The sequence below is a fragment of the Podarcis cretensis genome (genome assembly GCF_951804945.1).
Source record: "Podarcis cretensis genome assembly, chromosome: 5".
NCBI lineage: Eukaryota > Metazoa > Chordata > Lepidosauria > Squamata > Lacertidae > Podarcis > Podarcis cretensis.
In genome coordinates, this window is record NC_137174.1 from 66368642 (window position 1) to 66385613 (window position 16972).

The following is a 16972-nucleotide window of genomic DNA, read 5'->3' on the forward strand; positions in this document are numbered from 1 at the left end:
GCCAGCCAAGCATAGATCAATTAGTGGTAAATTCACACATCTGAACAGCCACTGGTTAAAAGAAAGAAAACAGCACACCAGAATTGGGGGGGGGGGGGGCAGGAATACCAAAGGGAGGCTGTACTTGCTGCAGCCTCTGCTGGGTGGCTCTTTAAAGAGTCTGAGGTTGTGATGGGAAGGAACCATGAGGCACTGGCCAATGTAAAGAGCTGTGGTTGCTCTATCACAAGGCCCCCGATATGGCTTTGAAGAGAGAGTAAGAGAGAGAAATTGGGGCTGAGGAAATATTGCCTTGCTATTTCAAAACTACTGTCTGGAAAAATGCACGCCATGTATTAGAAAGAAGACTTGCTTGCAAGGTGTGACCATGGAGTCTACCTGGGCCGCAATGCCTCCCAGGCCTGCTGAGTCTCCTCCACTGCTGGCATGCATTCCCGTGGTCCAGGTGATGGACTCGTAGTTGAAGATAGTGAAGGACAGCATGCCGTCGGTGATGAGGACTATTTGGAAGGTGTTGACCTGAAAGAAAAAAGAACAGCACCGCAAAAGCCGCAATGAAAATGCCACAATAAACTGCAGAATTAGTAATCTGAGCCAGACTGTTTATCTGGAAAGTCAGCCACAATGGTTCTTAATCCCTTCTCAGGCCATAGGACCTGCCTTCTACAGAATTCAACCTCAGGAAGAGGTAGAAGGTCTGAGCCTGAATTTTCAGCAAGGGCATTCCAGGTTTTTAATAGTTAACCCGTTTTGCCACTTTCCAACATGCTTTCTGTTTGGGCTCTTGTGCCTGCTATTATGATTTTTTAATTTTATAGTTTTAGTTTTTAAAACTCATTCTTTTTGTTACTGGATTGTGTAACAAATCCCCGCCCCACACTGTTTTTTTATCTGCCATGAAGGCTTACATAGTGGAAAGGTGGAATGTAAATGTTTGAAATAAACAAAAGTTTAACTGCTTCAGCTGCTCATTACACATTGTAGTCTGCAACTGTAAAACATGAAATAGAATATACATCAAGGATAGCTGACATAGTGCCCTCCGGAAGTTGTTGGGTTACAGCTCCCGTAAGTCCCAGACAGCATGGCCAATGATTATGTGAGTTGTAATTCAACCACATTGGTTATCCCAATATCCACTCTGGAAAATATCCCCCTTATCCAATACCCAACGCCAACATCATTCACCACTTACCGGAGAAAGCGAGTTTCCTCCAAAAAAGGTGACCTGGTACCAAGTGGCCACGAATACCCATTGGGCAGAGAACTGTGGGAATTCTGGGAAATATTGCCGGATGTCCTTAGTGGCCCTCATCAAAATGGCTTGGTCCTTAGTTTCCCGGTAATGCACTTGGCCTGCACGCCGGTTATCTACGTCTGCCCAGAAAGCAGCAACCACACGCCGGTCATTGGAGATGGGGAAAGCCACTGGTGTAAACTGAGACACTTCTTTCAAAAAGGAAATGATTCCATTGTTGTTGACCTAGACAGGAGAAAAAGTGAGGCATGGTGAAAAAGGAAAAAGGGTAAACAATCAGGGGATTTGAATTGAATTGAACTCGTGGGCCCTGACTTTGTGCAGAGGGTAGAAACATTGCTATGCCTGAAGATTGTTTGTTCTCTTGCATGCCTTCCACTGATGATTTAAAAAAAGGATGCAGAGACGGCAGAAAAATTCAGGAAGGATCTACCCCATAAGACAAGCCTCACACTTTAGAAAGTTTTCTTTTTCTAAGTACGTGTTCCCCCTCCTAGCCTTTAAAATGCAGGCACACCACCCTTCTAGCTTGTAGATGAAAAACTGTGTGCCAAAAAAATAATCCAGGGAACTGCCTCTCCTTTCAAACACCCCCCTTCCCACTCTCTCCACCCCTGCCACTTGCTTGCTGCACATGAGGGCTTGAGAGCCATGGCCAAGGGATCTGAGAAAGGCGGCAGAACAAGTCATGCCCTGTTCTCCTGCCGGAGATGGGCCAAAGGAAGGAGGAACAGCTGAGAAAACTGCGGCAGCCACAGTGATTTGAACAAACAGGGTGCAGTTCGTTTGGGTCACTCACCTCACAAGGCAGCAGGACTTACTATTCACTTCCTCATGTTAAAGAGGCAAAAGGGTTTATTCTGAAGGGACTAGGAGATGGAGGAGGTTATTTATTGCCTCTTTGGTCAAGGTAAAGACACCGGGGTATATATACACGAGCAGCTCTGCTGTAGCAGGAGAGACACCACCCCCTCTCTTAAAATCAAAACCCTTGCGGGCAGGATGTCATCCCTCCTTCCTTAATACACTGGACTGTTTCACCCCATTTATACACCTTTGTTGATTAATATCATATCCTGAGCCTGTAACATTTGTGACTGACACAACAGAGACAGGAGGCAGAGCAGTAATAGATAGAATTTTCCACATCTACACATTCAGAGAAGTAATCCAGCACAGTCCTCATTTGACTTTACAGTTCAGTATGCTATTGTTGACTGCATATTTGAATGCTTAAAAAACTACCTGGGATGGAATCATATTCCTCAGCCTGCTAAGATTTCAATGGGGCAGGGAGCATTTGATCATGCAGTCTCTTGCCTTCATTCTGAACTGCTGCAGTTCAAGAAGGGTGATTATCACATCCATTTTTCTGGGCCCACAGCCAGATCACAGTTGATCAATTTGGGTTATGTCCCAATTGGGTTGGAGGGGCATTTTTTTGAAGAACCAGATTGAAAAAGGTCTCCTGCTCCTTTTTGCTCCTTCCCTCACTACTGAATGACTCTGATTGTATCATGTGAAGTAAGCTGCATCCCTACGGATGCTGGGCTCCAACTTCCATCAGCTCAAGCTGGCATGGTCAATGGCCAGGGATGATAGGAGCTGCAGTACTGCAATATCTGGAAGGCCACAGCTTCCCCACCCCTGCTCTAGGGGCAAGTTGCTTTGCAGATGCCTTCATGCAAGGTATTAAGCTTTAACTGCAGCCACTGCAGTCTTGATGCGGGCTCCTCTGTGCAAAACTGGTCCCACAGCAGCTTTGGAGATGATGTCCTTATCATCCCTTTCAAATTGTGTCACCTAAAGCATCCATCTTGCTGCTGATTCAGATTTGCTTTTATTAGTATATTGCACATTGTTGGTTTGGTTAATCATCTAGTAAATTAAGCATATTATGGTTTCTGTAGTGTGTACCTCTCTGGTCAAGCAGCAGAGTTTTGAGTCCAAAGTTGGCAAGGACAATTCTAAGACTAGAAACTAGAGGGTTCCTATGTTAAACCACAAGTTCCATTGAGTTTGGTGAGGCTATGCTGCAAAGCATTTGTCGACAGCTTTCTCTTTACCGTAGCATTTTCCAAAGCAGGCAGGGAATTAGTAATAATGAGCCCCCATGTGCGGCATGCCAACATTTTTTTTTTTTTTGCAAGCGGTGCCTTGCTTACCACCGAAAGGAGCATTTCACAAGAGAAACCCAAGCCCAAGTTAGTCCTTTGCCCCCCCCCACCCCCAGGAAGCCCCCTCTGGCTTGGTGACTCCTTCGTGTTCCATGTGCACACAAGGATCACTCACTTCTCTGGAATGAGAAGAAACCACAAACCTTCTGAACTCTGGCCTGTACAGAAAGGAGCAGGAAAATTCTGCTGGGGAAAGAAGCTAAAGCCTTGTTTGTTGATGGAATGTGGTCTGAGATGCAGGTGTGACATTGGGAGGCGGGGAGGTGAGGAGAGGAGGCTGTTTCACTCTGGTGAGCAAACTCTGAATTCAAATAATGCTTTGTGTATATGCGTGAGTGGCCAGTCATGGGCTTGGAATCTAAGCAGAGCCTGCGAATCACAGCATCATTGTACAGCAGAGCACAGCAAAGCGAAGGTAGAGTCCAGTCCCTCTGCAGATGTAAAACAGATTAAAGGCAGATTAACACAGGCAACATGAAACCTGCATGTGCTCTGCTTTGGAAGAGGAGCACCTTGAAGAGCATTGGTTGGCTACCAGAAGCTGTCTCAGTAAGGGCCAGCTCCAACCAACCAACATTACTTTCCTCTTGGGGCTACCACCCAATTATAAAACCCTAGCACTAGATGCAAACTTAGCCATCATTAGAGTCAACCCATTGAAATCAATGTGTCATGTTTTAAGCACGGCTAAGCCTGGATCTGACACTTGGTCAATTAATAATAGGAGTTTTAGTCAATTCATCAATTAGATATGCATATGAGTGAAAAATAATCATTCTGAAGTAAGAATAATTAGTTTTGTTAGGGGAACACATGTGACATTACTAATACGTTTCAAAAAATAAAAGTTGTTGACTTATAGTATATATATATATATATATATATATATATATATATATACACACACACACACACACACTATATATATGTGTGTGTATATATATATAATATATATATGTATATATATGTATGTGTGTATATACACACACACACACACTATATTTATGCGAATGAGGGCTTGAGAAGCATATGCGAATTCACATTTTGAACTCACTTAAGACATAGCATCGCCATGGCTACAGGAATAAAACAGGGTTTGTTTCTGCTTCCTTAATGCTAAGCACATTTGCCCGTGTTGTAGAAATGCTTAAAGTATTTTAAAAGTAAATAAAAATAAAAATGAGCGTTTGTGACCATATACATGCCTGGCCACACTCTTGCCTGACCCTGGCACGTCCATGCCAGCCCAAGAACTGCCCTATCATTTATTGCCCCCTGGGCAGTCATTTGGGCTGCAGATCCCTGAACCTGGTCCCTGATGTCCAGCCCTAGATGCACCACTGTTGAAAGTTTTTGTAAACGGTATTTAAACATTTTTGTTTGTTTTTTTTCTTAGGGGACTGCAATATTTTTTTTTTGAAAAAAATCTTTAACCAGCTAATTGCTTAAGGCTGCAATCCTAGTCACACTTACCTGGGAGTAAACCCCATGGAACTCAGTAGGAGTTACTTCTGAGTAGGCATGCACTGCAGTCCTAATTCTTGTGTCATAAGGTTTTTGATGTTAGATGCAACTACAGGAACCACGGATAATACATCTACATAGGGCTAATGTTTGAAAATCTTTGGAAGCTTCATCAGGTTTAGAAAGCAGCTACAAAGATATTGCTGGGCACACAAACATGAGATCATATGACACCATTCTGCAGTAGCTGCACTGGTTACCAATCTGGTTTCCATAATAAGACAAAGTGTTGGTGATCATCAGCCCTAAATGGTTTAGATCAGGAGACCTTAGGCTTGGGGGCTGCCTCTTCCTGCCTGCTCCTAAAGAGAGGCCTCTGTGGCTCACCTTGGGTGGAAGAAAGGATGAATGGGATGAGAGAGGGGTCCACCTTGTTTATGAAACACTTTGTCCTGTGAAGCATGGACACAAAAGACCCATTTTGCTCTGGCAGGATTTTATTTGATGAGACAGATAATATTTATGCTTGACATTAACACCTGAAGCTGTCTCCTTGGTTGACTATTTTATATATTGCTGACCTGATATTTAAATTTTAAATGCTGCAAGCTGCCTTGACTGGTGCTTTTTCACCAGAAGGGCAGCATAAAACTTTGCAACAGAATGCATGAACAAAAGAATAAAAAAAGCAATAAAACATGCACAAGTTATGAGAGTTCAACACCCTACCAAAATCCTAGGTACTTTGTTCTAGCTCAGCAGTGAGAACAATCATGTCTCGTTGGCTCTCAACTCCATGCCATTCAGTTGTGGACTAGCTTGCCAGCGGCTTAACAAAGCTACTTCCCACACACAGGCCCAGCATGAATGAATTCTACGAATGCCTAAACATTCTTCCAAAGTCTGCAAAGTCACCCTTTCACCATGTGGACTTGGTTCTTAACTTTGCTATACACCAGGGATGGAGAACCTCAGGCCTGAAGGCCAAATGCAGTCTTCCCGACTTTTCTATCTGGCCCTTAGAACCATGGATGTGGCCAGGGAGGTGCAGGGGGGGGGCAGCTGCCACCCCCAATCAAGTAAATAAATAAAAATACTTAACTGACCAATTGCATTGCAAATAACTCAGTTCTGCCCCCCAACATAAAGCCTCCCCCCCAAATAAATCCTGGCTATGCCCATGCTTGGAACTCTCTCCAGGCAACACAACCCTTCACAGACACACTTCTATTACCATGGCACATCCTACACCGGTCCTTCTTTGGATGTTGTGTCTGGTTAGAATGTGTCTTTGATAATGTTTCTTGCTTGCCAAGAAGGAGTCTCGAGAAGGATGTGTGAGTAAGTCAACATGTGCTGCGCCACCCACTTTTTATCCTGGCCCTGTCCACTACTGCGATGTGGCCCCCAGAAGATTGTATGGATGGGAATGTGGCCCTTGAGCTGCAAAAAGTTCCCCACCCTTGCTGTATATATGTACGAACCCAAACTGAATTCAGGTAAGGAAGCACAAAAGGAGAAGAAGGGATGTGTGCTGGGTAACCCTACAACACCTTCATTGAGTTTACCATCCACAATGAATTTGAGGGTGAAGGCCTGAAGTATGGAGTCAGCTCTACCTGTAGAAACTCACCACATGATTCAGAACCCTGAAAATTCAGGGCTTCTAAATTGTTTGGAGAGCTCAGCATTAAGTACAATAGAGCAGTGTACCCCTCAAGCTTATGGAAGGATCAAAACTGACTGAGAGGTAATGGGACTTGGCAGTGGACTTCCCCTTGCATGTTTCCTTACACACAAGTAGTCTGAGCACCCAAGCAGGGCTTACCTGCAGTGTGGATGGAAGAGAGACAGAGAGGGAGCTCTGAAGTCATGAGAAAACATACAAGTGCATTCTTCTTAGAAGTCATTGAGGTCATGAGAGATTTTATCAAACGTTGTAAGGAAGGAACCATTTTGGCTCAAAGAAATGGAACTGTCATAGGCAAAAGATGGAAGCGCCAATATCACTTCTGGCACAATTTATGAGCATCAATTAGACAGATTTTAAGACTACAGTGGTACCTCTGGTTAAGAACTTAATTCATTCCAGAGGTCCATTCTTAACCTGAGGTACCACTTTAGCTAATGGGGCCTCCCACTGCTGCTGCGCAGCCGCCACACAATTTCTGTTCTCATCCTGAAGTAAAGTTCTTAACCCGAGGTACTACTTCCAGGTTAGCGGAGTCTGTAACCTGAAGCGTCTGTAACCTGAAGCATCTGTAATCTGAGGTACCACTATACATCTTATGACTCAAAACAAAAATGGAATCCCATTGGGATTAGTTCATCAGACTGGCCCTGTCAAATTTATAATTGGAACAAAATCATGTAAGGCACTGAAAGACAATGAGCTTTTGTTGTTTTTCAGTTTTTATAGTAGAGGAATAGAATTCATGGTTGGTGGTGGAGGGTGAACAATGGGCAGGAATGTAGCTGAAAGGAGATTCATTTACAAGAAAAATAAGAGGTTTTTAGCCCTTATTATTTCATCTACCCATAGTCTGTTTAAATGACCCTACAACGCCCTAACACAGCCTGTTTCTCCACTCAAAAAGGATTACCACTCGTACCAGGTATGTATCTCCAATTCTTGCAAGGAAAATAAGGCAGTTTCAATTATGGATGCATCTGAGAGTATGGCAGCTTATCAAACATATTTTCATGCAAATAAGTCCCAATGAAGTTCTACATAAGATGGAGTTTAAGAGCTTTGAGAGCAATCTTATCACAAAAAGTTTCTGCTAAGAAAAGTTAAAGTTAAGTCAAAGTTAATAAATTATAGTAAGTAAGTCAGATCATATAACTTAATGCTTAGACTGTTGATGAGGCTTAAAATATGTTTCCTAGTTTTCAAAACCTATCCCTTTTCTGCTACCAGCATTTTGGTATATCAAGAAACTCGAAGTATTGATTTTATTTATTTATTTATTTATTTACTTACTTACTTACTTACTTGGGGTGAGGTGGCCATTGATAGGGAGGGGAGCAATGATACCAGCACACACTAGTGGAAGAGGACATGCCATCTGTGTGTACAGATGACAATGATTTAACAACTCCTCAAGTGGGCTGCATGGCATACAGGTATGGACACTTGCAGTGATGTCTACAAAACTGCTTCTAGTAATCCTGAAACAATAGCACTTCAAAGGCTGAACTTTGTACACAGCCTAAGTAATGTACAGAAAGCATGCACACCTAGGGCAGCCTACACACATGGCCCCTTGTGTCACATCCACATATTACATCTAAAGCACTCTTATATCACTTTAACTGTCATGCCTTCCCCCAAAGAACTGTGGGAACTGAAGTTTATCAAGAGTGCTGACCTCACAGACTTACAATACCCACAATTCTACAGTTCCCAGAATTCTCTGGGATTCTTAAAGTAGTTTAAGAGTTCTTAAAATGTAGTGTGGATATGACTAGCCCAGAGAACCTCTAGATTTGCTAACTGAAAATCATAGCTGCCAAATATTAACGGGCCCTGCATCCAGATGGTTAAAATAAGTGTTGAATAATCTCACCAGCAAGCAACAGAGGTTTTGTTCTATATGGCTCCAAAACCTCGGATTGCAAAACCACCTCAAAAGTTAACAAATTCACACTGCTTGTGACCCTTTTTGACATTCCTACTCAAACTGATCAACATACACTTTTCCTGAAAAAAGGTTGTAAGCCCAAGAATTTTTTCACACATTGCAGTTCACTGTTGCTTTGTTTCCCAGCTGGGTTGCAGGGAGAATGAAAAACAAAAAACCCCTCTAACCTCTACATGTTCTTGATGCTAGGGCTAGAGCTTACCGGAGCATATTGCTGAAGAATTTGGTATAGCAACCCCTCAGGTCAGCATTTTGTATGAGGCAAACCCTTCTGTGTAAACACATGTTGAGTTATTGCCATGACTAAGGGGAATAAGATTACTGTTTCATAAATTCTTAGTAACCTTTTAATGTCCACATGGGAACATTCTTCCTATTATTAAAGCAATATGGGATGAAGCAGAGGCCAAGATTTTCAGAAAGAGCTGCCTAAAGCTAGCTGGGATTTTTCAAAGCAATCCAGGTTATTTAGATGCCAGGAGCATGTCCACAGAAAACAAAACAAAATGAGGATGTCACAGCAAACAGCCAATGAGAGCCTCAGCACATTTACATGGAAGTAAGTGCTGCTGATTTCAGTGGTGTTTACTTTAAAAGGAGGCTTGAGTTTTTAGTTTGTCATTTGAAAATGCTTTGCATGTCTTGAGTTATTAGAAGGTTCTACCAAGCCTTGTCCTCCGACTACAACAGATAATGCAGGGAGTAGTTTGATTTGCCACTGCTGCAAAGCTGGGGTTCAGGAAAGGCTCATGCATTCACAAGATGGCTCATTCATTTCTTGCCCGTAGTCATGGGCGGAAATCAGTTTTATATGCATGTACAGGGGAACTTAAGCGATACCAAGTCAAAATATGGAAGGATATAAGTTCAAAGGGGAAAGGATGCAACCCAGTAGTAGAGCATCTGGTTTGCATGCAGAATATCCCTGATTGAATCCGCAGCATCTCCAGATAGGCACCTTCTGATGTCTCTCTTCATCCTTCACAGTTTTATATGACAAACTAAAACTTCAGTCCTAAGTGCACTTCATTGGAAATAAGCTCTAGCAGCATGTACTTCCACACAAATGTGCTTAGGAATGTAGCTTAAGCACGCTCAGCTGAAGTTGGAGATAGCCTAGGATCACCTAGGGGCATACACTGCATATTTACTCAATCCAACTATTATCCTATGTAGCCCCAACAGCTTCCATTTCACATGGTGAGAGACAGTACATGCATCTATGGCATTATAAAGAACTCCCTCTTGTTTGTTCCAAACTATACCTTTCTTTAGGGGATAACATCTGCATTCCTCACTAGCCATGTGCACATTCAAGGCAAGCTCTAGAGTGGGACTCATCTGGAGATGCTCTTGTCATTTGTATTTTAGGAGAGTTGGCTGAACAAAGTCTTTAAGATGTGGCTTCCAATTTATAAATAACTATTTTTGAAAGCCATTGCATCTAGATTCTGTTTGAAAATGCACATTCCTAAATTAAATGCAGATGCGCTCCATGTAAGTACAGAGTAGAGGTATATGAATCACAAGATCCACACTTTGCAGATACTGCAGGAAGCCCCACCAGGAAGGGGGTTCACAAGTTTTCCCAGAGAGTGCCCCTTTTCTAATTGTTGCCATTTGTCAGAGCCACCTGCTGATGACATATGTCATGGATGATGCACTCATGCAGAAACTGTTTTCGGAATCTAAAAAAGAAACTGAGCAGGAAAATGATAAACACAACACATGAAAGCAAAACAATTAGGAGAAAATCTAAATTAAACCCAGAAACATCACGAAGGGGGGGAAAGAAAGCTCCCAAGCCAAATAATACCTAACCCCCCAAAAAGAAATCCAAAAAGTAACGCACCCACAAACATATGTGCCAGTCTGGACACCACCCATGTATCTCATGCGAGAAACATAATCCACTTTAGCAAAAAGGGCAGTTGGTGTTCTTACAGAGCAATGGGCCTCTCCCATTTACAGTTAGAAGTTTTCTCTTTATCTGGAAAAGTCACAGCCCCACAATTGGAAGAAAAAAAAAATCTTTACTTATTCCAGATGAGCTTTTGTCACATCCTGGCCAATGTCTTTAAAGATAAAAATAGAACATTCCCAAGCTTCATACAGTGGTGCAAAGAACAGCACAATCTTCTGGGTGAACCCTGCAGCTTATTAACACTCATGAGGGAGTTGTGGGGTGGGGGAGGACAGGGGAAACAAAAAGTAAACATCAGCTTAACATGCTCGGAAACATGTGGTGCCCTTCTCTAGTGGCTGACATTTAAGAAAGCTCAAAAACACAGTTCTTCAATAGCTCAAACAATTGGCAGCAGAGGATCCATTTGAAAACTCGAAAGACCTCCCCCCCACCATAAGGTTGTACTGATTTTCCTTTAGTGGAAAACAACAAACAAAAAGCAAGTGGTGCTTTGGAATGTTCGGACTATGGCACCTTAAAAACTAACAAATGTATTACAGCAATAAGCCTGTAATACTGTAAGACACTTTTGCCAGATGCATCAGCCACAATTTTGTTAAAGTGTTATAGGCCCTTTTATTTTTTGTTGCATGCCTTAACACAGTTAAAGGTAAAGGTAAAGGTACCCCTGCCCGTACGGGCCAGTCTTGCCAGACTCTGGGGTTGTGTGCCCATCTCACTTAAGAGGCCAGGGGCCAGCGCTGTCCGGAGACACTTCCGGGTCACGTGGCCAGCGTGACATCGCTGCTCTGGCAAGCCAGAGCCGCACACGGAAACGCCGTTTACCTTCCCGCTGGTAAGCGGTCCCTATTTATCTACTTGCACCCGGAGGTGCTTTCGAACTGCTAGGTTGGCAGGCGCTGGGACCGAGCAGCGGGAGCGCACCCCGCCGCAGGGATTCGAACCGCCGACCTTTCGATCGGCAAGCCCTAGGCGCTGAGGCTTTAACCCACAGCGCCACCTGCGTCCCTTAACACAGTTACTTCTTTGCAATTTGTCTCATAGAGCACAACCACATGCATGTCTACCCAGAAGTAAGTCCCACTGAATTCAATGAGTGCTGCACCTAGGTAAATGTGTACAGTGGTACCTGGGGTTACAAACACCTCAGGTTACAAACACTTCAGGTTAGACTCCGCTAACCTGGAAGTAGTACCTCGGATTAAGAACTTTACCTCAGGATGAGAACAGAAATCGCGCGCCAGCAGTACGGTGAGAGCAGGAGACCCATTAGCTAAAGTGGTACCTCAGGTTAAGAACGGACCTCTGGAATGAATTAAGTTCATAACCAGAGGTACCACTGTATAGGACTGCAGTGTTACTGCAAATCCAACATGAAACCAAGGACTGACAACTTCGAGCTCTAGATATTCTTATGCTTCCAAGAACTCATACAGATCAATGTGTTTGGTGGGTGCTAATCCCAAATAGGCCAGAAGTCTCACCCAAAGCCCCCAGAACCATAGCTGACCCAATACATTTTGTTGCCCAAGGCTGACAAAATGCTGCTCTCCAATGCCATTCACCATGTAGAAGCTCATTGGACTGGAAGCTGAATCTTACTTCAACTCCAGCAATAGAAAAGTAAGCTGGTTCACATGTACTGTTAAGCCAAGTTTATAAACTAGGCTTTAATATAAACTAGGCTGAGCATCTTAAAAAGGGCTAGGGAAGTGAATCCACCAGGCAGGCCTTATTTCTCCTGCCCCCCGGAGGCTGACAGGTGGATGTATTTGGCGATGAAAACACATCTCCAAAGAAAGGTACTGGAAGTGTTGAGCAGCAGTTAAGGTAGCCTCCTTTGAAGATCTTTCAGTGCCAACCAGCTGATTGGTCCTTGGAGTATGCCTTCACATAGCCTCCCTGTAAACACTGATCAGATGATCATTGGTTGTATGGGGCCCCTTTGAAGTCCACGCAGAGGGGGAAATGCTCCTAAAAATGGGTCATTTTCCTCTCAGCAGAGAAATAAGATGTATTCAAAGTGCTTTCTCCAGTGCACTGAATACAAACTGCTTCCTCTGGAAAGGGAAAGAAATATATGCTGTTTTAAAATGCAGTATTTTTTTCTTTCTTTCCACAGAAAGTGGCTTGGATTTAAAGTGCTTTGAGTCCAAGTAGCCTCCTTCTGCCCTCTCAGCTGCACTATAGGGACTCCCATAGTGGAACTGATCCCAGCTGATTGTCAGGGCTTTTGACGTGCTGGGCTCTCTTGAAGCACTCTCCTTCCTTGTAAAACAGGTACGTTTATGTCAACAAAGCATTTTTTTAGGGTGTGTGTGTGTGTGTGTGGACACACCCCAGGAAAGGTTCCTTTAAATCTTACACTTCAAATCACCTTATCATAGCATGGTATATAAGCAGGAAGCTTTTGAGGGAAGTGACTTGACCATATCTTCAGGTAAAATCTCAGGACTCCCTCTTCAGCACAGAGCACTACTGCAATGGTGTCAGTTCGGCCCACTAGAAAAAGCTGTGCAAGATTCCCCGCACATTCACCTCTGAAGTTTGTGAGGAAAGGGAGCCTTAGCCAAGACATAGGCCGTTCACATAGTCTTTTCCACCACAGCCAGCAGCAGAAACCAGAGTTCAGTATGCTAATGAGGGAAAACCTCCTTTAAAGTTACACCCATCTCTTCCCAAAGGACCCATGCATCAAGCTATTTCGTTTTAGTGCATTCTGGTTCCCTTGAGTCCTCCCCATGTGGTCGCTGCCAAATAAAACATTGCTATGGAGAACATATGAAATGCAGGCTGTAGGGGTCAGCTCTGAAATCATGCACGAATGGAAACTGAAGCTTAAACCTTTTGCTGTTAATACCTGTGAAAACGGGAGAAGTACATTCATCTCCTGCCACGAAAGGAATTGCTGCACTAGTTGGCGCCTCATATTTCTACAATCTGCTGCTTTGCTGTTAATCCAATATTCAGGATAAAATTCTTAAAGATATAAGTAGCTAGAGGCTAGAGACATAAGAGTTATTATCCAAGCTTAGCTTCTCAAATACTCTAAGTTGTGTACACCCTGCTCCACCTACCTGTGCAGATTTCTCTTTCTTTTGAGCTTTGTCCCACAGCACTAGAGATAGGCATGCCAAGAGAGAGTCCTCTCAGACACTATGGAAATCCACTGTCCCAGTGGCAGCAAAAGAATAAAGAAATCCCAAATTTTGTGTGTTTTTTTCTAGCTTTTGTGGGAATTAATAAGATGTCACACTGTGCAAAATGATATGCAGTATTACTAGCTTCCCAGCAGCAGTTATCACACTGTTGGTTTTTCATTTTCTAACAGACAAATGTGGCACATGGCACATGTGGGAGATGGAAACTGGGCCTGACAAGATCAATGAGCCAACATAGGGTTGGAAGATTCCGAAACATAGGAAGCCAACTTATATTAAGCCAGACAATTTGCCCATCTAAGCTGGTGCAGTCTACTCTGGCCGGCAACAGTTCTGCAGGATCCCTGACAAAGATATTTCCTATCAGCTGGTAACAATCCTTTTTACCAGGTGATACCAAGAACTGCACCTGGGACCTTTCGCAGGCATTGCATAAATTCTATCGCTGTCAATGTCCCCTTCTCATAATGAAAGTTTCAGAGCAACAACCAAGAAAGGAGTTGATTTTTAAATATTTTGCCCATGGTGGTGATAAAATCACTCAGAACTGGGGAGGATTTGGATTTAAAACATATGCTCATTCACTCTGCCACTTGCAAGCACCATGTTGAAAAGGAGCCCCCTTCCACATTCCATATTGGAAGAGGGCAGAAGAGAGGCAGACTGGAGTGCCAAGTGTGCATGTGTGATGTTGCTAAAGGATTTGTTCAATTACCTCCTTGTGTGAAAGAGGACAACTGCTAGCATTTCCAGTGCCAGGAACAAGTCCTTATCAGTGACAGGGACCAGCTGTGTGACCTGGGAGACAAGGCAGAGGATGGACACACACATTTTCGGATAGGATTTGAGGAGGAGGGGTGGTGATTGAGATTCTAGCCTCCCTGTTAGCCCTTTTTATGTTCCATGAGGAAGAAAGCTTTTACTGCACCAAGAAAATCTATCTAGTGGAGACTTTCTCAGCCTGACTCATCTTTGCCTTGCACTTGGTGTTGCCTTTTACAGCACTGCCAAAGGCAACCCACTAAAAGTCTGGCTCTGTTACAAAGGATAGGAGCATTTTACAGCCATTCTGTAGAGATTGGAGCTCAGCCAGTGTGGTCTGGGTGGGGGCGACGTATGCAGGAGGGCTGTGTGATTTTACTGATTAAAAAAAACCAAAACACCCAACCCTCGCTAACAATAAGCAATGAAAAGGAAAATAGTACACAACTCTTCTCCAAAACCATATGCTGGGCAGGATCTCAGGCGGATTATAAAATTATTACATAATACTATTACAAGCTACAAAACTACACCCCAACACATTAGGGTAACAAAGGGAAGAATTAAACTGGTGAAGCAAAGATGAGAGAAGTGAGGGGTGTGTGAATATGTTTGAGCATTTTTAGATTAAGGAATTTTCAAGTATAGATTCTGCCAAAACCAGGAATGTGGGGGGGGGGGGAGTTCTCTTTTCACCTCGTACCATCGTACCATTATGAGCATGTAAAATTCTTCCTTAAGCAACCAAAAAAAAAAAAAAAAAAAAAAGAGGAGAGCGTAGAGCAAAAACAGCTGCTCCCTGCAGGTCAAGGCTGAATTTTGAGATCTGCATGTCAAACAAATGTGATTTGAGTTTGGTTTCTAAAGCTGTACTGTATTTTAAGAAAAAGTTCATCAACCTACCTTAGTGTTATTAGTCCAACTATAACAAGGCAGAAAGGTTTTATTTGCTTGTAGGTTCCTGCTGGCATTATAAGGACGAATATACAAAACTGTAACTTTTACAAGTAAGAGAAGTCACAGGCACCACAGGGAACAGCTTAATATTGGGGGTGTGTGTATTTATTCATTTAATACTGTGTATCCCACAACCTCTGATCTCCAACATCACATGAGGTTTGGGCGCAAGTATGTGACTTTTTGTCTTTCACCACTGAGAAGCTGCCTTGAATCCTTATACTATTAGTATTACCAGCAGAGATGGGAAATCTGTAGCCCTCCAGATGATTTTGGACTCCAACTTTCATCAACCCCAGCCATCAGTCAATGGTCAAGGATGAAGGGAATTGGAGCCAACACCATCTGGAGGACCACAGGTTCCCCAGAGATGGATTAGAGGCTCAGCTTCCAGATGGGATTGGACATCAGAACCTTCCATTTTAGAAAATAAGACTGGGGAAAAACTCATTTCCAGCATGGATGTCCCCTGTCCTTGAACACATACCCCTTAAATCTTGCAGCATCTCAAAAATTTATGCAACATCATCACTGTATTGTATCTGTTTTAAAACTAGAGAGCACGTTAGAGCAGAGTTTTTATTTGCCATGCCAAATCATTTTTAAACATAAACCCTGCTTCAAAATTTAAGAGAAACTGTTTGCCCACTTAGGGTTCCCAGATGCATGAACAGAGATATTTAAAGACATATGCATGCAATCCACACTTATAAGTTTGCTGGTGTGAATATCAAAACCCACAGCAATGGGCTTGCCACTCAGAACGGAGAACTGCTGTAAGGTTTTGGCTGCAAAAATGCTCCCACTTCTTTGCTGCCAGATTAATACATGTGGCAAGCTTTTGGGAAGTGCCTCCCAAATCCACTATTTTAGGTCAACAATAATATTTACTGGAAGTTCAAATTTTGCAGAGCAGACTTTCTGTACATTCAGTACACAGTTGTCATGTTTGTGGTCTACAATTATTCACAAAGATCTGCAAGTACATATCGCTTGGGAACCTTATGGCAGAATATGAATGACAGCAAACATGGGAATAATTGATTGTCACTGGCAGGATATGAACCAAAACATTACAAAATACTTTGATGCTCCCAGAAGCCAAATGTAAAAGAAGATGAAAGATTGCCAGTAAAATAACTACAAATGGAAGTTCAAAGCAGCTCCCAGACATATTGTATAGAGTGGCAACAGCCAGCTAGTACAACACAGATATTGTTGCATAAACAGTTAGTGAACCTGGACGTGACAAAGGGGTGCTGGCTGAAGAAAAACATAAAGAGCAAGGATTTGGGTAGATCTTTAGAATGGGATGCACACAGGAAGAATAAATACCATGAGGTACAGCAACTATTGGCTCACAGTAGCACAAACTAAGTTGGTGATTGTGGTGATTGCCTAAGGTGGGGAAAGGGCAGTGACAGTCACGGCAGTGAGTACAAGCATGGAGCAGTTCTGCTTAGAACACAAGCATTATCTCAACATAATATGATTCTTGCGTGCAATATCTTAAAATTAGAATTATTGCTGACCCTCCTATTTTCCAGGGACAGTCCTGGATTTACAGAAGCCATCCCAGAATGTCCCACTTTTCCTCTTCCCCATTAATCAGAAGCATCAGA

The 16972-nt window shown here is 43.0% G+C and overlaps 1 protein-coding gene across 2 annotated transcripts in view; it reads right to left on the reverse strand.

The window, feature by feature from the left end:
- The window catches only part of SNED1 (sushi, nidogen and EGF like domains 1), a 71205-nt gene that overhangs the window by 44627 nt on the left and 9606 nt on the right, over nt 1-16972 (reverse strand). Inside the window, exons 2-3 of one of the 2 annotated variants that reach the window (XM_079978495.1) lie at nt 1196-1483; nt 379-519 (exon numbers count right to left, since the gene is read on the reverse strand). In XM_079978495.1, coding sequence (XP_079834621.1) covers nt 379-519; nt 1196-1483 — 429 coding nt within the window. Of the gene's footprint in view, nt 1-348; nt 520-1195; nt 1484-16972 lie in introns of those variants that run through there. The other variant, XM_079978496.1, reaches the window with a different exon arrangement.